Source organism: Hirundo rustica, chromosome 9 (assembly GCF_015227805.2).
Source record: "Hirundo rustica isolate bHirRus1 chromosome 9, bHirRus1.pri.v3, whole genome shotgun sequence".
Lineage (NCBI taxonomy): Eukaryota > Metazoa > Chordata > Aves > Passeriformes > Hirundinidae > Hirundo > Hirundo rustica.
In genome coordinates this window covers 10,072,643-10,093,840 of record NC_053458.1, presented here as the reverse complement: position 1 = coordinate 10,093,840, position 21,198 = coordinate 10,072,643, and the positions used below count along the sequence as shown (strand labels likewise).

Genomic DNA, 21,198 nt, shown 5'->3' with positions numbered 1-21,198 from the left:
AAACATCCTCAAGGGTTTCTGTGCGTTCAAGCAACATTGCCCAGACAGTAATTTTATTTACTCCGAAGCTTTCATTTTTGCGATCGCGTAGTCCCCGGGTGAACTTTAGTTTTAAGCCGTCCCCAAAATGCGCGATCCTCGCTCAAAGACTGATATTTTTTTTATTATTATTATTTTTTTGATCACTCGTTGTTAAGTCGCACTTAGCTTAATTTTGGACGCGGCTGAAGTTTGTCCAACATCCTCGCCCCTCTTCGGGTCCTTCATCTCTAAACGATTGCCGCCCTTGCCCCTGGCTGCTTCCAGGTAGGAACCAAGTGCCTGGATCTCACATGCGGTGTTGTTCTGGTTTTATTATTGCAGATAAAACAAAGGTAGAGAGGCGGTTTAAATTGGCAGCGTTATTCAACGAATGAGCTAAAATTACTCCACATGTGAATGGCGTAGCTTGGAAAGCCAGAAGAGGTGAAAGGAATTATCCCTGTTTTTGCTTTAGGTTCTTTAGAAAACTTTCTGGATCATCCAGCGATGCGATCGAGAAATTGCAGGATTTTCTTTCTTTTAACCAACAACCCCAGCTCTAGACCAGGGAAGTCTGTAAATAGGTTGGAAGCATGGAAAATAATTCTTCACCTTCAGATCTAAATACATAAAAACCATCTGGTTGACCACAATGAAATCATTAGGAACTGTCTACTTAAAGAGTTGTATTGAATGCTTATCCTTCCACACAGGAAATGTGTATGGTAAGTGATTGTTGCAATAAATCCAAACAACTCCGGGCATCTTCGCGTTTGATGATCTTTGTAACTCGGGTTTTAAAAAGGAAGAAAAAGTGGAGGGGTGGAAAGGCGACTTAACGGGCTGTACGGACGGGGCTGGCGGTGCCCCCTCCCGCTGCCCTCCTCCGGAGTGAATAATTCCCGAGGCGGCAGGAGAGGAGCGGCCCGGGCTGCGTCCCGATCGCCGCTTCCCGGCGGGACGCGCCGGGCCGGGCCGGGCCGAGCCCTCAGCCCCGGCCCCGCCGAACACCTGTTTAATGCGCCGGCGGGGAGCGCGGAGCGGTGTTGGTAGGCTCCAGCCCGGGGCTCACCCCCGACGGATTTTATTTTATTTGGGTTTATTGAACAATCTCCTCGGGCGGGAGAAAAAAAACGGGAGCGGGAGGGAGAGGGGGCGGCGAGCGGGTGCCAGCCCGCTCGGCCGCCCGCGGGGGGCGTGAGGGGCCGTGCGGGGCCGTGCGGGGCCGTGAGGGGCCGTGAGGGGCCGTGCGGGGCCGTGCGGGGCCGTGCGGGGCCGTGCGGGGCCGTGAGGGGCCGGTGCCCGGGCCCGGGGCGCGCCCGCCGCCCGCGCTGCCCGCCGGAGCGGGGCTTCCCCCGGAGCGACGCCGCCCGCCGTTTTCCTTCGGATTTCGCCAAATCGGGAGCGGGGCCGGGAATGCGAGCCAGGGGCGAAGCGGCAGCAAACCCATGGGTAGGCTGTACGCTGGGTTGCTGGTTTTGTTTTTTTTTTTTCCCCTTCTTCTTTCTCGGTTTTCCTCTTCCCAAACCCCCGGCGCTTCCTCCCTCCGGCAGCCGCCGCCGCGGGAGCGCCCTCCAGGCCCGGGGGCTTTTCCCCGCGTTTTTTTGTTTTTTGTTTTTTGTTTTTCCCTATTAAAAAAAAAAAAATTTTTTTTTTTTTCCCTTTTTAATTTTTGAAGAAGAAGTTTACAGCGAAAGAGAAGCGAGGCGCAGTCCAGGGCCGGGACCGGGACCGGGGCCACTCCGCCCGGCCCCGCCGCCGCCGCCTCCTCCGCTCACCGCGCTCCTAATTTTTTTCCTCTCCCCCTTAAACCGGTCTCCACGGCAGCTGTCCGGGTGTGCGGCTGCAGTTGGCATATTTTAGACGTTGGGAAAAAAAAATTAACTGTTTTTCCTTTGTATCTTAATCCAGTGATGAGAGCTCTCCTTTGTTGGCTTTCGAGCTTGCATTTGTTTTATTTATTATAAGGAAATCCAGTTTGGTTCAAATATATAATCCATTTGAGCACTTAAATCCCCAAACAGCTGGCATTATTTTGTTTTATAATCTTTGGCTTTTCTGTGCAGAGCATATTTCTAAATTCCTACTTGACATTTATGGGGAAAAACTTTTTAATGTAAATGGATATTGTGATTTTTTTTTTTCCTAGGTATTTCCTAATTTACATGCATCATCAATTTTTCTGGATTTCCTAATGTTTTCATCTTTTTTCCTCCCCTATAGCTTGTTAATTAATTTTTTTCCCCAAGAAAACTTTTTTTTTTTTTTTTTTTCCTTGAGGGAGAAAGACGTTAATTTGTCCCATTACTTTAATCTCTGGCATTTGGAAATGGTTGAGAGACCACAAAAATGCAACCTGTTGTAGAAACCAGAGTGGTGTGTTTTATTTATTTTAATCGATAGCAGAGAGGTGATTTAGTAATAGGAACTCTGAGTAACATTTAGTAAAAGATTTGCAGATCTGGTGGCTGTGTATGGGCTGTGCATGTGCTTGCATATGAGTGCGTTTCTTTGCAGGCTGATTAGCAAGTGGGTTTTACACCTATAACCAGTGATCACTGCTGTTTTCTCCACTTGGTGGGTGTTTGTGATGCCTGATAAATGCAGCTCTGTCATGGCTGCTCCTACTTTTATCAGACTTTCCTTTTAACTAATGCAGCACCATGCTACAACCTTTGTAAGCAGAGGATTCAAAACTAAGCCAGAGAGAACTGATTACTACTTGTTTCTTGGTGAGAGATTTTTTTTTTTTTTTTTTTTACGGTTCAGCGCTAAAGGTTCTTGATACAATTTGCCTTGGTCGTGGTGTGTTTAGCCTCGTTATTAGGAACACACGCGATTACACAGGTAATTTGTGTACACCTTAAACAGGGTAGCTCTAAAAGCCAATAAGCATGCATATAGGTAGCCATAAAAAAATAATGCTAAAAAATTCAGAGTTACTTTTCAGTATGTCCATCTAACCTTCATACTTGGTAGACAGTTTGTATAGCTTCCTAGATTGATCTCCACCCTCCCTCCCTCTACTCCTTGTTTAGTTAATTCAACAAAGACTTTTTGCAATCTGTTTGGAGTTTGTCTGATGCCGTGGAAAAGTAGCTGCTGATTTATTTGGTTGCTTTTCGATTTCTGTCTCTAGCCCGTCTTTTCTCCTCCTTTCAGCGGGGATGTCAGCTGTTATTACTTCCTATTGATCCCTTTGCAAAGTGAGAAGTGAACTAAAATTAATGTCAATTCCACTGCTCAGATCAATAGCTGGAGTTATTTTAATCTGGATTTGCGCGAGGTGCTAAATTAAAAAAAATCAGCATAGAGGCAGAAAAGTAGCAGCTCCTCACTCCACCTGTGCCCACTGCCTTCCCAGCACCCAAATGTTCCCTCCAGCTGATTACCCTGCAATCCATATTTTTTTAATTAAGAAGGTCAGTTAGTTTTCTTATATTTGGGTTCTGTATTTAAACCTATGACATTTTGACATTGGGAGTGTATTAACGATAGATTTTCATAATGACTGGTCCGCCGCAGCCTAATCTGTCCATGTTGCTGGGGGGTGGGGAGGTGCTGGGCGATAAGGGAGCAAGAGAGAACGAAAAAGGAAGTGGGAGCTGAAAAAAAATTAAATTTGGCTGGCTGAGATATTGTAATGTGTTGATTTATTCCCGGTGTAATGAAGTTTGCAAACGAATAAACGGCCATAGTGATTCACAGTATCCTACAGGAGTGTCAAGTGTTGCGGCCAGATTACTAATTTATGAAATACATTTAACGTAATGGCGTGAAAGCACAAGTAAAAATAGAAAAGCAGGCAGAAGTGGTTGCCTTTTTTTTTTTTTCCCCTGGAAATCTGTGTTTTTCTGTGATTGCTCAGTTTTGCTTCCATGTGAATGATCGTTTATTTCTGAGAACAGTGGCTTATTTGCATACATCTCTTTGAATATATAATTTTGTGTGTGTGTGTATATATTTACATATATTTATATTTACATAGCTATATAAGCTCCCAAAAACTCTAAATTTGAAGTGGCTGCAGTTTTCTGACCTCCAGATTTTGATCAGCCTCATGTGAAGCAGCAGAACAAGTGTACCCAGGACTGCAGTGTTGACCAAGCTGCCCTTGGCATCCCTCGCTCTTCCTCTCCCCCTCGCTTTCTGTGGCAAGAACTCAACGTGAAAGTTATTTAAAATTTGGAAGAGAGCAAATCCGTTAATGCGAGATACATAATCTGGTAATTTAGCAATGATGTCTATAAGGATGAGTGCCAAATGAGGAAGCAGAGAGATGATGTCCACTCATCTTCACAATTCATAACAGTCAGTGGAGCGGCTGGGTACAGGATGGGAGAGAGGAAATGCTATCACTGAACTGCATTAAAGCCCCAGACTGGATTTCATACACTTTGTTAACCTAGGCTCCCTCATTCATGGAGTACAAAAGACACTCCATTAGGGAGACACTCTTTCACTAAGTTTTATTTGAGATGTTTGACCCTCTGGATTTAAGAGGCACAATTTGTAACAGCTTTTTATTATTATATGATTTTTCTGGCCCTTTGAGCTCCAGCGGCCAGTATATTGTTTCAAAGTTACAGTCCTTGTATTTTAAGCTGGGTTGTGGGGCCTGAATGGCAGGCGGCGGAAGCTTAAAAGAAAAGGCATGGGATTGATTGGGGGAGAAAATAACAGCACAAAAAGGCACCGCGAACTGGGGGAGATAGGGAGGCAAGGCTTTTCCCTTCTTTCACCCTGGGAGGGGGATGTGGCTGGGTGGGTGGTTGCAGCCAACCTGGGAGGCTCAGGAAGATGCGAGGAAGAAATTTTGTTAACATTTTCCTCTAAATGTTAATGGCACATCCAGGGCAGTTTACAAATCTACTTAAGAGTGAGTGCATTAGGAACTAAAATTACTGATCCATCCTCTCTTGTCCCCGACCCGAAAGGCAGACGCTTGCAGAGATCAGATGGCTGAAGCACCCATTATGATTTTAAGTATTGTCAGAGACGCCAAGCATTTTACCAGGGGAGTCTCTTCTCCTTTGGCTCACAGGGACTGTGCGTGCGCGCGTGGGTGTTTGTGTGTGACACACACTCACCAGGACACAGCCACATTCCTACATTCCAGTGGTGTGTATACATATGTATGATGGTATTGAGTCCTGTGTGTCCAAGTACACATCTAGCCATTTGTATTGTGAGAGTGAGAGAAAATACCTATCAGTTGCCTACGTCTCAAGCATCGTGTACAGTTATCATCGTGTGTGCTGTCTGATTTGGGTAACTGCGTACCATGGATGTTTTTATGTTGGTTCTACACCCCCAACCCCCAAGCAAATAGCAAGGTGTGTGTATGCGGGGGCTTTCTTAACTTTATTGCTGTTATATATCCATGCCACTTGCCATATAAAATTCCACTTATAATTTGGAGTTACTATGTTAATTTTAGACTGAATATTTTTTATTAGTGCATTATTAAATCTGCATGTTATTATGTTTGGTTTGCCTTTCATCCATCTGCACTGGATGATACCCTTTAACCTGGAGGGCCAGGGCTGACTCCACTAGTGTGTGAAGTTGTTTATTGATTTTCTTGAATGAGAACACTGGCACATCTCCGGCCAGTGGCTTGTAACACGTGTGGCCACTCTGCTGCTGGAGCATCCGAGAGAAATGAGTGCAGAAACCTAATTGGTTGTATTTTCTTTCCCTTTCTGTTTCCCTGCAGTGTTCGAAGGGTGATGATGCTCCAGTAATTTTCCCTGCTCCATTCCTAGGCATCGCTTTGCTTTCCTTCCGGGGAAGATCGTTCTGCTTGTGATCCTGCTGAGGAAAGAGACTCCGATGGACTTACACCGGGCAGCATTCAAGATGGAGAACTCACCCTATCTCCCCAATCCACTGGCCTCCCCAGCACTAATGGTTCTCGCCTCCACTGCTGAAGCCAGCCGTGATGCTTCCATTCCCTGCCAGCAGCCGAGGCCTTTTGGGGTCCCTGTGTCAGCAGACAAGGACGTGCACATTCCCTTTACCAATGGCTCATATACTTTTGCCTCCATGTACCACCGCCAAGGCGGGGTGCCAGGAGCATTTGCAAACCGTGACTTTCCTCCATCCTTGCTTCACCTTCACCCCCAGTTTGCACCCCCAAACCTGGACTGCACCCCAATCAGTATGTTGAACCACAGCGGCGTCGGGGCTTTCCGCCCCTTTGCCTCCACTGAAGACCGGGAGAGCTACCAGTCAGCCTTTACACCGGCCAAGCGCCTGAAAAACTGCCATGACACTGACTCACCCCATCTGCGCTTCTCGGACACTGATGGGAAGGAGTATGAGTTTGGCACCCAGCTCCCCTCCAGCTCCCCTGGCTCCCTCAAAGTTGATGATACAGGGAAGAAGATATTTGCTGTTTCTGGCCTCATTTCTGACCGTGAGACCTCATCCAGTCCTGAAGACCGAAGTGACAGATGTAAGTACCTCTGTTGACTTGGTGGTTCTTTAATTGTGCCTCGTTGAGATACGCAACAGGTGATTGCCCCGCAGTGCTGTGAGACTTGCTGGAGGCAGAGGCAAAGCAGCCTTTCTTGCCTGCTGAGCTCAATCATGTAGTATTGCCTTGTTCTTCCAAAAAGATATTGACAGATTTTAAGGTGAGGTGCTCTTGAAGGAAACTCGCCTTCCAGCACCTAGCTGGAGAGGTGATGTTGACTGTGCAGAAAGCTGTCCATGCACCAGCGTGAGGCTATAGGTGCTGGTACATGTATGTGTGGAAACAGGGATGCAGCTGGAATGTGTAACCAGGAGCTTTCCCAAAGCATGCAGTAAGCATGTGCCCCCTGCTTCTCCAGGTGTTTCTTTCTGACCTTTTCTCCATGCACACCATTCTTAGAGCAAAAGCATTACTGACCGTCACGATCCATGCCTCGGCTTAGGATGAAAGTACCTTTCCCTCTGGTTAACTTAAGAATATTGTTGGCCACTGAGCTCCCTCTTTAAGACAAATTGTTTTTACAATTCAATATGCTGTTGCATCATGTGCTTTCTCTGAGTGTCTCCCCCATTTTGGCGCCCACTGAAAGGTGATGTGTCCTTTTGCAGGCCAGTGACTGGACTGAAGGAACCCAGTCCGCTTGTTTATGACTGCAACTCTCTGTTCCCCCATCACCTTGTCCCCTGTGGAGTTGCCTTCCCAGAGGGGCAGAGCTGTCCTTCATGGAGGGCAGGCTGCCAGGTTTGCAGAGCTGGGAGGTAACCCACAGTGGGGAGTGGTCTGGGGACAACAGACTGTGGTACCCCAAGGAAGAGCGCTAACTTATGATTTAGACTTTTCCTGTAAACCCAGACATGTAATCAGGGATTGAGTGGTTTGCTTTTCACACGGGCTCTTTTGTTCTGTTGAATTTTATTAATAGAAAACAATTTTATTATTGTTGTTGTTATTATTACTTTTTTTTTTTAAACCCAAAACCTGCTGCACCGTTGCTTCCTCTCCCATTCAGATGTGATTTTTCTTCTCCCCTTTATGATACCGAGGAGAGTAATAGAGACATTGTGGCTCTCTCTCCCCTGTCGGCGCTGCTTCCTCAGGCTGTCTCCTTGAATTAGGCACTGTGCTAACTTACTGGCGCTAAAAGACATCTGCCTAAACCCAGCGTACCTTTTCAATAAAAGTCATCATAAAATCAACCTGCCTTTTAAATCCATCGCTCTTTGGTTTTGAAATATGCTGCAAGTGTGTCTTTTATTGTCGGCGTTCGCGAGGGTAGGACAATTCCCACCGATGGCAGGAGCTGTGTATTTCTTGCAGTACCAGTGTGATCCCTTGTGTCTCTCCCCCCTCTCCTTCTGATCCACCCCTGACCGTGCTACTTTTTGTGCTGTAAGCTCCTTTCATTGTTCAGCATTTCCCTTCTCTCCTTTTGGGTCTGTAGGGAAAGTGGCTGTTGGTGGAAGCGTATGTGGATGTGTGGAAGCTGGTGATATAATTATCCATGGGGGAGGCAGGTGAGATGGCAAGGCTTAGAGACATCTTTGTTGATGCTCTTTCCCTTATCGATATAACCTGGCTGGGAAAATGAAGCTTGCTCGAAAGAGTACTCCGAGAGATAGCGGCAGAGGAGAGGGTCCACTGGCTAAATGAATTTAGAGCGCATCAGCTGCTATGGATCTTGCTGGCAAAATCCTGTCAGATACCCCATTTAAAGAAGTAAATCTGTTAAATGAATTAGACCACATGGAGCACAGCTGTGGACAGACAGACGCATCCACATCCATGGCCGTGCCTTGCCTTTGCCAAGAGCGTGTGCTGAACGCGGGTCCGCTCCTTCGGGGAGCAGACGGGGCTTTGCACAGATGCAGGCAGGTTGACACCGAGTGCCAGTGCCGCTGTCAGTGCCGTGGCAGGGGACTTGCCAGGAAAAGGAAGCAGAATAAAAACTTTGCAGGCGTCTTGGAAAACTTGGGCAGAACTGGAAGGTGTTTTGTTATATTGTTTTTGTTACCAAGTTATATTTCTTTAAGATGCTTTTCTGCATGGTGGAGCTGAGCAAATGCAACATCCTGATACTTCATCAGCATTAAAATTTTTCCGTAACCAACGGGGTGATGTACACTAAATATGTGTGTTGGCTCTGTATCATATTCCCATCACATATAGATACTGCATCATGGAAACTTCGCTCCATTAAGACAGCGAGTTTATTTGGTGTGTGCATACACATGTATGGGTGTGTTTGCTGGAGGCTGAGAGCGAGTTGTGGAGCTTTTAGAGGTTCCTAATGGTCTTTGGTGCTGGCCATCAGAAAAGATAAACTTCTGAAGTGAAGAATTCAAGAGATCACAGGCTGCAGAATGGTGATCGGCTTTTGCATTAGCATTTGCAGATATATTTTTGAAGTTTCTGTAGAAATGTGTACTTCGAGTGTTGTCTCTGAGTTTTGTGGATTCCTTGTATAACTGGTATATATAACCCTTTGTAAAAGCTGCCTACTTGTGCTCCTTATGGAGCAGGTAGGCGGCTTTAGCTTCAAGGTAAAAATGTAATTGATTAGGTTTTTCTACAACTGCAAGGAAAACTTGTAAAATTTTCTTAGATCAGCAACACCTCCCCATGTCTAATGGGTGCTTTTCAGGTTTGCAGAGCTTCACTGTTTCTGTGTTTTTCAGATTGCTGAAAGGGTTTGCGTTACATGGAAGCTGAATTACTATGATTGCCCTGCATGGTCTTCTGTTCCACTGCACAGGAGCCTTTTTTGAATAGGTCATTAAAATATTTGTTTCATATCACAGCTTAAATGGTGATTTGCTAGAGAAACTCCCCCCGCTTTTTTTTTTTTTTTTTTTTTTTTTTTTTTTTTTTTTTAATAAAATGTAATCACTGAGTTTTAATTTCCCGGAAAAAATAGGTTTTTGCTTGGAAGACTTTGCAAGAAAACAAGGGTCAAAATGAGGTATTTGCACATCAAGGAGTGTTTGGAAGGTGCTTATTTAGTCCTCTGCAGCATGGGAGGAAAGTCTCAGCCTGCCTTCATCAGTGGAATAAATTCACAGAATTCAGTAAAATTATTTGTGATATGTTCTGGTGTATTCCAGATTAGCACCTGGCCCTGTAAGAGATGTGTTCATGCAGTAGAGGTTGCTCAGCTCTTTGCATAAACCTTTCCTTACTTTTAAAGCAGGATGATGCTTGGACCCATACCCTGCATCCCTCATAGGGACAACATCTTTGGGGTGCATTTGCTGCACTCTTTGTTAATCAGCAAATTGGGCTGAGATGTCTGCATTTAGATAAGTTGTCTCTTGCTGTAAAATGTGAGTATTCAGGACATCTGGAGCAATGGACTACACAGGGAGCACGTGGAAAAGAGGAGCCTTTCCACGGATAAGCAGACATGCCGTGTACTGGATGGGCCCATTCCCTTAGGTGCTCACTGGGAAAAATAATGCCATTTGTTAGAGTTTAGGAGCTTCTTGTAAAGCATGTGTTAAAGGCACTGGAAGACATATTTTATGGGTTTGCTTTAATAAGCGTACAATAATTGAGATTCCTAGAAGGAGTGGAAATAAATGGCATGTTCCTTTCTGCAAAAGAGATCTATAGCCCTATTTTAAAATCAGGGGGAAAAAATGAAAGATTCCTGGTTTTTTACTTCTAATAAAATCTGTCTCAGTGTCCTTCAATCATAGTACCCGGCTCCTGTGGCATTGCTTTCCCACAAAGTGACAGTCAGAGGTCGGTGCTGAAGCTGGGACCTCCTGGCAAAGAGCTGGACCTTGTCAGAGCAGAGACCTCTGCCATCCCTGAGGGGCAGCCCATGCCCCCAGCCTCCCTGGGACCACAGAAGATGGTTTCCCATTACTGCTGCTTGGTCTCCATCGCTTGTTGTCTGTGACCAGTGCTGGAGCACAGACCAGCATGTAAAGGTGACCGTCTACATCCTGGCCACTGTTTCAGTTTCCATCCTCTCGCCAGAGTCTGGCACTCCAAGTCTCAGTTTCCCTGCTCCTGCTGTGCCCAGGGGATGAACATTTGAGTTGGGAGTAGGCTGAAATCCTTGCTCATCCCTTGGGTGTGCTGAGTGTAGTAGGAGTGACTATATTAACATTATTTTGATTATTATTATTTTTGATAATCATATTTCACCTTGGATATAGTTTGTGCTGCAGCTGGTTTCTTTTCTGCAGGAGAAGTTGTGTGATGTATTTGTGAGCTCTTTGTTCCACTTTGGGGTTTTAAAGAACATCTCTAGCACAGAGTTAGTTTTCCTTTTGAAACAACTGGTTTGTTATTGATCAAATGTAAATAGCACTTCAAGTGATGGACATCAGGGCTATGATGACCACAGCATGAATTCCTGAATAACGTGGTGCTTTAGAAATCAGATCGAGGTCTGTCTCTGCAGACCCACAGACATATGTTGGGATTTGTGTTATGACCTATGCAGAGAGCTGTGTGTGTCCATGTATATGTGCTGCCGGGAAGGTTTTAATTTTTGTGGTGGAACAATGGATTGGAGAGGGAATGTACACATCCATTGCTCACAGCTCTTCCCTCTGGGATGCACCACTTCCAAGGCTGGTAAAATCTGGGGTCAAACGCGAAGTGTTGCTTTGTTGCTAACAATAATCAGCCACGATTGTGGGAAATTGCAAGCTTAACTCCGTTTGTGAAGTAATGAAATAAATCAAGTGGAATGTTTCTTTCTGTCATGCAGTGCCCTGCATGATGTAGGAGTGAAGAAGCAACAGTGTAATTTTGGAAGGGCAGGCAGTGGGCAGTAGCAAGGATGACAGCCACGCATCCATCCCTGTTGCTTCACCAAATACACGTCGTCCTTGTGGAATAAGGTGTGCTGCATGGACGTCTTGGAGCACACAGCAATCTCCTCTTTTTCCTGCTTTTCTGGCACCAACCTTCCCTCTCCCTCTTGCAAACTGTTGCCGAGACTCCTTTCCATGCTGCTCGGCTTAATTGTCTTGTCGGGATAAAGAAATGTTTGAACAGTTAAAAGTGGGGAAGGGCTGGATGGGAGCAGCCCCTGCCGGCTGCAGGGCCATCTGGCCTCCCTTGGATCTGCCGGTCTCCAGTTTATATTTCTCTTTCTGTTATTTGGGACTATCTGGCGCACTTGGAATACCTAATCACCATGGTGAGAGGAGGGATAGGGCTGCCTCCCCCGGCCTCCCCTTCCCTTCAATTGTCATGCAGAGCCCGGCCGGGCGCTGCTCCTCGCAGCCCTCATTTGCTGTCCTCGCCCGCTCTCGGCAGAAGGATGGCTTTTAATTGATCGTTTGAGGGGGAGGGCTGGGGCTGTTTTCTCCTCCGAAATGTTTCCCCATGCAGCCGCTGCCACCCGGCCAGCCTTCGTGTCGCCTCTGCCATGCCAGAGATGCCCCGTGCCCTCTCCCTTTTTGGACTCCCCGGGAGCCGGTGTAACCTCTGAGCAACGCCGAAATGTCATATTTATCCGTCTCCTGCTGGAAAGATGGGCATGGATGCAGTAAATATTTATCGCTCCTCTTTTGCCCCGTGTGCCTGGATGCCGGCGGGAGGGTGCTTATTGTACAATTGCAGGGAAGCCCTCACCCCCCGCCCCCCTCCACCCGGCTCGGCATTTCCCATCAAAACCGCGGCCCCCAAACCGCTGGCCAAACCTTGCTTTTCGAGAAGGAATGAATCACATTAAATCTTCAGCCCCATCGATCAGGCTCGACTGCTGTCAGAGGACTGCGGCAGGAGAAGCGCGGGCAGACTTGGCGGCTGCCGTGCAGTGCCGGGGACCGGGAATCCTGACCTCGGGCATGGCTTGGAGGCACGATTTCCCTCTCCCTAACGGGGGAGTAGTGATACCTCCCTCACAGCGGAGCGTGCCGCTTTGATATCTTCTGACAGAAGACGCCAGGCAAGGGCAGAGTATTAGTATTATTAATACAGTACAGTTAGTAGAATATTATGAACTATTATAAATCATTACTACTAAACTACAGTTATTAAAGGAAATGACCAAAGTGCACTTTGCGAGCCAGGATCTCTGACAGTTAAAACACTGTTTTATTATTTTACTTGCTAACTTGCAAAATTCAAGAGTTAGCAACAGTTTTCTGGTTGATTGGTGGTGATTGCATAAGGAATTGGGAGAAGCAGGGGGGAAGGCGAACATTTCAGGAGGGAGAGAATGAGCATTAGTGCCTCTGTGATTTATTTTTCTTCCCTTGATATTTTGAAGGTCTTGAAAGAAAGAGGCATACTCAGGCATGGGCCTAATCCTGCTCTGTAGGACTGAAAGTGTTCAAGGCAACAAGGTCTTAATGTTTCTGGAATTCCCCAATGAAAAAAAAATTGAACTGAAAGTGTTAGTGAATCGCTGCTGGTTGTTATTTGTTTGATATCATTTAGACAAGTCCCATTAAATGCTAGCAGCAGATTCATTTTTTTCTCTTTGTTTGCCTTCCAAGGAGTAGAAAACAGACATAATTATATTTTACTGAGACTGTAAGATTTCCTTTCATCTCTTTTTTTCTGGCTAATATCTGCAGCTATAAAATAAATTCTTTTTGTGCATGCATGGTGCTAGACTGAGGTAAATAACTGTCATCTAAAATCTGTCTAACCTTAATCTGCATCAGGAGCACTATAGAGAACTGTACCCATTTGTATAATATTAAGCTTTATTTTATTATGGATTTCTAATGCAAATTCATAGTGGGAATGAAGTTGTTTCCTTTCAATACCACATTCCAAGAAAAACAGCCATTGATAGCAAATTGTGACAATTTTTATCCTGTGGCTCATGTCACTGGTGGTCTTCTATCATGTCAATGTGCTTGATAGCCTGTGAAAGTTTCACCTCTCTTCTTCAGGGTAGGATAACAGATTTGGGGACTTTCAAGAACACATTTCAGCTATGCAGAGCAATTGAAATTCTTTAAAAATAATGGATTTCTATTTGGGAAATTTAATATAGGATCGGATTCCTCTACAGCATCCTCTGAAAAAGGGCATGTGCATCTTTGTAAATCTACACATGTAAGCTGTGTATGTGTCTTTCTCCCCTTTCATGCAACATCACTGTTTGCCTGCTTGGCTTTGCTGGTCTGACTGTAGAAACTCATGGGTGACGGATATTTGGGACAAATTCATCACCCATAATTCGGGTTATTTTACAACTGAATTATTTTCCTGTTTTTGGTTGGGTATTGGGTATTTGCTGGCCAGATTGACCCAGCCCTCAAGTCATTGAAAGCTTTGGCTGAAAAAGTGCTGCTGGGCTTGGTACTATCTGCATCTGTCCGTTTTGTCTTTGTCCTGTCTTTTAAAAACATGAGGGTGGTTGTGATAATCCGGGAGTTCTTCTTAGCCATCACTTTCTTCTCTCCTTTGACCATTTGCTGGCGTCTTGAATTGCAGCAGTGGCCTGAGCAACAGAAGAGGGGGAAAAACAATGTTGGGGAGGAGCAAAGCAAGGAGAGATTTATTGTCCTAAAGGCAGATAATGTGGGAGGGAGTCCTGCTGAAAGCAAAACTGCTTGTGGAGTTTAGGTGTCCAAGTACACCCAGAGACTTCCATAAAAAACTTCCATATTTTTTCCTCACTTGGGACACAGTTTCTCATCAGTGTTTCTTTAAAACCTTCCTTTTTTTGTTAACTTCAGGCTGAGAACAGCTTTCTCACTGAAATGTAGAGGAAGAATGTGCTTTGTGCTTTTTCTTGTGAATCCTGGACTGGTCTGCAGTGGGAAAAGGAAGGCACCAAGTGTCTCTGGATACTCCTAAAAGGAAGAGGTGGAAACTGTGTCCTTGGTATCCACCAGCAGCACTGATCCTTAAGAACCATATCTCACCAGAATAACCACATTAAGTTTTCCATTTAAAAGGATTCAAGAGATTTGGCGCATGAGCTTTGCTCAGGTGCAATCCCTCAGTGTTACCTGGGCTTTCTGGAAGAGCAGTGCCACAGTCCTGGACAGGGTGAGGCTGCCAGGACACATCCAGGTGCAGTTGCTGGGCTGGCTGGAACAGCTGGCTCCCCAGGCATGGACTTGTTCTTTGGGAAGGCAAGTGAATGCTTCCTGGCACTTGTATGAAAACTAAATCAGAAAGGACTGGGAAGAGCAGCTCGGGTGAAGGCTTCCTGTGACAGCCTCCCCAAAAGCAATTTGTTTTGTAAGCAGAGCAACAAGGAAAAGGGCACTGCCCTGAAGGACCCATTTCTTTCTGCTGGGATTTTTGGGACTTTGATTTAAATTAAGGTATTTTTAATTAAAAAGGACTCAGCCTTTTCATCTGATTTTTATATTGTTTTCCTTTGCTTTAGGAAACAACTTGCAAAGCCATTTAGAATGTGAAATTGCCTGTCCTGTAGCATCCCTTGCTAGCAGGAAGCATAGGATAATCATCCCTCATTGCAGAGAGCCTACTTTGTGCAGGGATGGGAAGGGAACTGGTACCAGATCACAGCTCTGCCTCATTCTCTAACCTGGCTTTCAATACTGAAGATTTCTTTGGGAGTCAGTCCCGTTTTGGGGGGATGCTCCACAAAATTCCCTACCAGAGGCCCTACGCGAGTTCCTGTGTTGTTCAGGAGGGTGTTTGTAAGTGAGAGAGGAGGAGGGTGAGTGGCACCCTGGGTGCTGCACCTCTGGCTGGGTGAGCGAAAGCCTTATCAGAGCGGCCCAGCCGTGCGACAGCAGAGCTGCCCCGCACCCAGCCCAACCTTTGACCCATGCAGGCTAGAGGGAACCTTGTCTCCTTGTCGCTGTTTGCAGTGTGGGGAATCTTGCAAGGGCCATCTTGCTGTGGATGGGTGAAAATCCTGAGAGCTGGATATCAGTGCAGGTCAGAGGAATCCAAAATCTGCAGCACCACTGCGGGGGCTGCAGAAGCTTGCTTCCTTCCCTTGTTTATTAATCTGATTGCAAACCAGCCTCACTTCATATTTCCAGCACTATAGGTGGGAGATAAGCCTCTAGCAAAGTCCTTAGCCAGGGTGACAGCTTTTACCTCCTGAGCACTGGTCTTCAGCCTCCCTGAGGAGGCAGCTTGACCACTGACTTTTTTTTTTTTTTTTGCTGGGGAGATGAAGGAGCAATCAGTGACCTGGATAACCCTGTGCTGAAAAGGAGCAGAGGAACTTAATGGTTACAATCAAAAAGTTGCCAGCCTGAGTGGATTCATACATCAGGAGGTGCCCCTTAGATGAGAGAAGGGGGAAATGGGCAGTCAAACTCTTACAACCCTGCTTCTTTGCCCTCAGATTTGCACTTTGCTCAGCATGCAGCCTGTACAGGACAGCTGGCATTGCTCCTGCCAGCTCTGCTCCTCAGCACTGTTTGCTGCCGTCTATGCTGCTCCTTCCTTTCTGCATATTTAGGTTCGTGCACAAAAGTGTTGCTCGCAAAGAGCTGTTTTGATTACAGAAGCGGGGAGGTGATGGGCAGCCTGACTTCACTCGAGATTTGGGGCTAACGTGTTCAGGGAGGCTGTGTTGAAGGCACTGGGATATTTGGTAGTGCGAGAAGCAGGGCATCTGCAGACAAGAAATATAAAGTCAGCAAGAGGTGTCAGAGAGAGTGTGAAGTAGAAAAATGCTACAAGTTATTTCTGTCTTAATTTGGCCAATGTGTTGTGTCCAGTCCCACATTTGGTCCAGGACTGAAATAAGTATGATGACATTTGGATCAGGACTAGAATATACTGGAAAAAGTAAGCTATGAAAGTCTGCAGATCTCTGTCTCCATTAGCCAGAAGCAATGTTCCCACCATCTCATTATTTTCCCCTCTTAAAATGAAAACAATGCGTTAACTGTGGAAACAGGGGAGGATTGTATTAGAGCAAGACAGAGCTGGGCAGAGAGAACTTGCATTGGCCTTACTTGTGTGTGACAGAGATGTTGTGGGTGTAGGAGCCTGGGGAAGCTGTGTATGGTGTGGTCCAGATCATACCCCAGGTTTGTGATACATCTCAAGGAAGAAAGAAACTTAAACTAATTTTAAAAAAAGCTTCACCTTTCACCATCTCTTTGGGAACGCTGTGAGGACCCAATGTGTGTCTCCCACCTGGGTGCCCACCCTGGGGCTTGGGCACGTGCTGGTGAAGGCTGGGGTAGGTTATGATGTCAATGAGAAACATCTGTGTGCGTGTGTTCTCCCAGATGTTGCCAGTTGTGTCTGGGTTGTTAGCTGCACCTGGGCAAAGAAGAAAAGGCAATCCCCGGGTGGTGTGATGGATTTTGCAGGACCTGGGAGGAGAAGGCAGTTAGACAGCACTTGCTGATAGTGTCTCTGCTATGTACTCAGGTGGCTCACTGACATTTGGGTGATCCAGGACCCACATTTTTCTGCATCTAAGTAAATGTGTCATCGACTCGTCACATACCGATTCTCGTGTTGCTCGTTTCTGGCTTGACTGGTGGGGGGGTATTGGAGATGAAGGACGCAGTTATTGGCAGAGCTGAGCATGCCTAATCCTCGCAGCCAAGCGGAGCAGGAAGAGGGAAGGGCTGCCTGGGCAAAGCCCTGAGCATAGGTTGTGCTTGTGCTGTGGACTCTATTGACCTTGGACAAGCAGAGCAATTTCTCATTGTCTGTCTCTAAAGCAGGGATTATGATATTCTCCTGCTGAGGGTAGTTGTGGCTATGTTTTGTAGTGCCCAGATCCTCAAGCAGTGGTCATAACTGTGGTGCCTGGATTGAAAAGGAGGAGGGATGGAGGCTTGTTTAATAAACATGACAAATGAGATTTTTTTTCTGAAGAAACCGTTGCCAAATATTTTTTTTTTGGATGAACAGCTGAAAGCAGTGGCGAGAAATGGTAGAGAAAGAATTGGGGGTAAAAGTTTGGAGTAAGGTAGATAAAAGTGAGAGATAAAAGAAATAATGCAGGGAAGGATGAGTAATCAACATTCTTGGAGTGAAGCGCAAGCTCTGGCTTCCTTCCTGAGCAGTAAAATAAAATTAAAAAAAAAGTCTTTAGAACAACAAAACTCTGGACGCGCTGGTTTCCTTCCTGACAGGCCCAGCCTGGTGGTGTTTCGATGAGTCCTCATTGGCAACCAGGGCTGATCTAAAGGCCAAAGGCAGAAAGATGGGGGGGGAAGGGAGAGGGATTTAACTCTTTGAGCTCTGCTGGAAAAACAGAGATCTCCTGCTTTGTGCAGGTTCCTTTTGCCATTGCTGGAGTACGAACAGCGTTCAGAGGTCTGAGAGGTGGTGCAATGGCAGGGTGATGGGTAAATCTACCGGGTGCTTGGTCATAATCAGGTTTTACAAAACAAAAGTGAACATTTTTAATCCTTGTGGACAAAACTCCTAGGTCTGTGAGTGGTACAATATGACACAACAGCACCAGTGGGAAACAGGGGACTGGTGACTCTGCTGTTGCCATCTCGAGGATGCTCAGTTTACTTGTGGCACCCAGCTCATAGTAAAGTGCTGCTCCAGTCCCTTTTGTCAGCTGCTGGGTGCAGGAGAGCCTGTCGTGCCCCAGAGGCTCTGGGCAGCTTGCAGGGAGCTGGGAGTATGGGAGGGCAGGCTGTGTGTGTGCTAGACAGGTTGAATGGCTAGAGCAGAGCTTGTTTTGCAACTAACTCTCTGAGCCTCGCCGCTCTCTGCAGGGTTCCCCTCTCTGAAAGGTTGAAGCTACTTCTTAATTCTCAGCAGCTGACAAAATATTTATTTTCAGGTACTTAAAATATTATAATTTGAAGTGGAGTCCAGCCCCTGGCTGGAGCTGAGCTTTTGTACTAACAGCTTCAGTGAAATGCCTTTTTCCTCCTACAACTTGCCAACAAATGCTTGGAAAATAATTGTGGGACAGTCACCCTTTTAGTGAGCAGATCAAGAAGATTTGAGACTTGCCAGAGACTTTCAAAAGACAGGCCAAAGGTTCAAGTTGTTGCCAGTTCTATTTGTCTTAGCCTTTATACTTACTTTTGTGCCATTAATTTCATCAAATGTCTGTGGGTAAAAGGCACCCAGCAGGCTGCTGCTTTCGCTGAGCTCTCTGGGTGTACTTGGACACCTCTTGGGAAATAAGCCCACCTTTTTGTCTCGGAGGAGAGATTAATCCCGCCACAGCTGTAGCAGAAAGAGGCTTACCCACTAACCTGACACAGAGACAGCTGAGCTTGAGGAGGCAGGACCCTGCTGTCTTTTTTTACCTGGTTGTGGCAGAGACACACGAATATGGATGTGCATATGAACGATGCTACCTCGGTGGTTCCATACCCACAGCACTTATAAAGACCTACAGAAATAAAATGCTGCACTTGGATTTTCTGGAAGTTACTGAAATGATGGCTCAGCAAGAGGGAAAAGTGAGCAGAGGCCAGGCAGAAGGGACCTCAGTGTGCTGTGTCTCTTCCTGGCCCTGCCATTGGGTCCTTAGGATGATTACCTAGGTTTCGGGCTGCTGGCAGGTGGTTCTGTTGTTTTTGGTAGGCAGGGCATCACTGTTGAGTTCTTTGCAAGGGCTGTTCTTGCTGGATTAACAACTCTGTTGGCACTGTCCTCTCACGGGGGCCATGCAACAAAAAAAGGCAGAGAGAAGGCTGTTTTCCCAGCAGGGTCCCTGCAGGCAGAGCTTCCCTGCCCTTCTCTTGTGCTCTTGTGCCTCAGACCTCTTTCCTTGGTGCTCCCATCGCTGCCTGCATCCTGACAGCTGCTTTCCTACCCTTTCTGCCCCAGTACAGACGGCCAAGCACATTAATTTTTCGGCAGAAGTGTTGTAATAATTAGGCAGCTCGTCGGAGGGTTTAGCAGTACTTAACCAGATGTGAGAAGAACTCTTCCCATGGTCCCTGCTCTCTCGCTGGGCTCCAGCCAGCTGCCTTTTCCCGCCTGCTCAGGTTGCCTAGAAGGGGCTGTAGGAGATCTCCCGGCTGCCCTGGCTCCTCTTGCCTCTCTTCTTATGTTAAACACTCATTTGTAAAGGAGAAAGAGGGAGGGTGGAAATCTTTGGGCTGTTTGGGAGAAGAGCAGCAAAGAATTAAAAGCAGACACCTGCAGCGCTTGGATTTGAGACCTCCAACCATTAACTCTTCCCAGGGCAACATCCCCCAGGCTTGTGGCCCTTCTTTTGGTGCAGCCAGGGACACGTGGTGGGAGGAAAGGGCTGGAGTGGGTGGTGCTGCTATCTGGGGCTCTAGACAGCTTCATGTTATATATAATCTCCATCAAGATTTATGTATATGTAAATATAATACTTCTTTATACGTATGAAAGAATCTCCATATCCCCTGCCTCAGTTTCCCTCCCTGCCCTGTAGGGACAATGCTATTTCTCTGCACTCTGTGCTCTATAACCATTTATACACAGGGCAGTAGTATTATCACTAATGTGGTTTTAAACCTAGGTTGTAGTAAACTGTATTGTCTGCCTAATCCATATTAATGGCAAAACCTGCTGCAGACAGGATATTGGCCTGGATGGCCCTTGGATTAAGTCATTCTGACAATTGTTACATTTCTATGGCAAAGTTTTATAAATACACACTGACACCATATATTATGCTTAAGAAAATCTATATACAAGCTATAGGTTTCTTGTCATAAAGAGAAAAAAATGTATTAAATCAGCAAGATCAAGGGAGCAGACAAGATATAAAAATGATACTGTATTATCCTGGAACTTATTGAAAATCCCAGTGCATCTTTTTTATGTAAATGGTAAATTCTTTTCTATGTTCTGAATATGTTTCTTAATGTGCGTCACGTACCAGAGTAGTAGCATGAACACAGTTGCAAATACGGTGTGTGTTTTATTGTGAGTATTATAGTGCATAGCAGAGTGAGGGTGTTGAATGCTGCAGTCAGTTATATGCAGCTGTAAATGGGAGCTACCTGCTGTTCTGTATACAGCCAGCTGCATATTTATTAGCAAATACCAGTCTAGGTAAGAGAAAAATAAAACAGGAAGTTGTATTGAAGACTTCAGGGCTTAAAACTAGTTTGTGCAAAGCTCCTGGGATCCCACAGTAGGGAACGGTCCAGCATTTTCCAGCGTTAAGTCTTTTCCATCTGATTTTTCTAGCTCTGTGAATTTGAAAGCCTCTTCTGAACTCCCCCTGCTCATCAGTTTGTGGAATAATTCATCAGCGTTTCAAAGCAGGGTAAAGATTGGGTTTGGGGCTGGAGAAATTACAGGTTGGCTCCTTCCCTGCTGTAGCTCCAGCTGAACATATTGGAATCATGGAGTCACAGAATCACTTAGGTTGGAAAAGACCTGTAAGATCATTGAGTCCAACAATTTGCTTAGTAGTGCCACATCCGTCTCTAAAGTGTGTCCCCAAGTGCCACATCTCAGTGTGCTTTAAATAACATCCAGGGGTCGGAGCCGCTCTGATGGCCGAAGTTCCCGGGACCGGTGGCTCCGGGCACATGTGTCACACGCGTGTGTGTATGTCACACACACAGCACGGACGGCCAGTGCCCGCGGCAGGAAGGCTGGGTTGCAAGGGGAAAGCAAGCCACAGATTTTTCTGGCGTGCCCGTGGGCTTTCTGACTGATGGGCACTTCTCCAAAAAAGTGTCAGGTCCGAGCATGGGATCCCAAACGAGCGATGGCTCTGAAATACCCGAGTGTTTGACCTAGAGGGAGCTCTCTTACATGAAGAACGAGACTTGGCACTGCCTGCCCGAGCAGCTTTTAGCGTCTGTGTTTTCAGCAAACTTCTGCTTCCTGTATTCTGA

General features: G+C 46.2%; 1 protein-coding gene across 6 annotated transcripts in view; it reads left to right on the top strand.

Moving 5' to 3' along the window:
* RNF220 (ring finger protein 220) overlaps window positions 1-21,198 on the top strand; it is a 219,671-nt gene continuing 198,473 nt past the window's right edge. Inside the window, exons 1-2 of one of the 6 annotated variants that reach the window (XM_040073571.2) lie at window positions 1-306; window positions 5,741-6,481. In XM_040073571.2, coding sequence (XP_039929505.1) covers window positions 5,857-6,481 — 625 coding nt within the window. In that variant the 5' untranslated portion in view covers window positions 1-306; window positions 5,741-5,856. Of the gene's footprint in view, window positions 307-5,740; window positions 6,482-21,198 lie in introns of those variants that run through there. The other 5 variants (XM_040073573.2, XM_040073572.2, XM_040073570.2 and 2 more) reach the window with 5 other exon arrangements.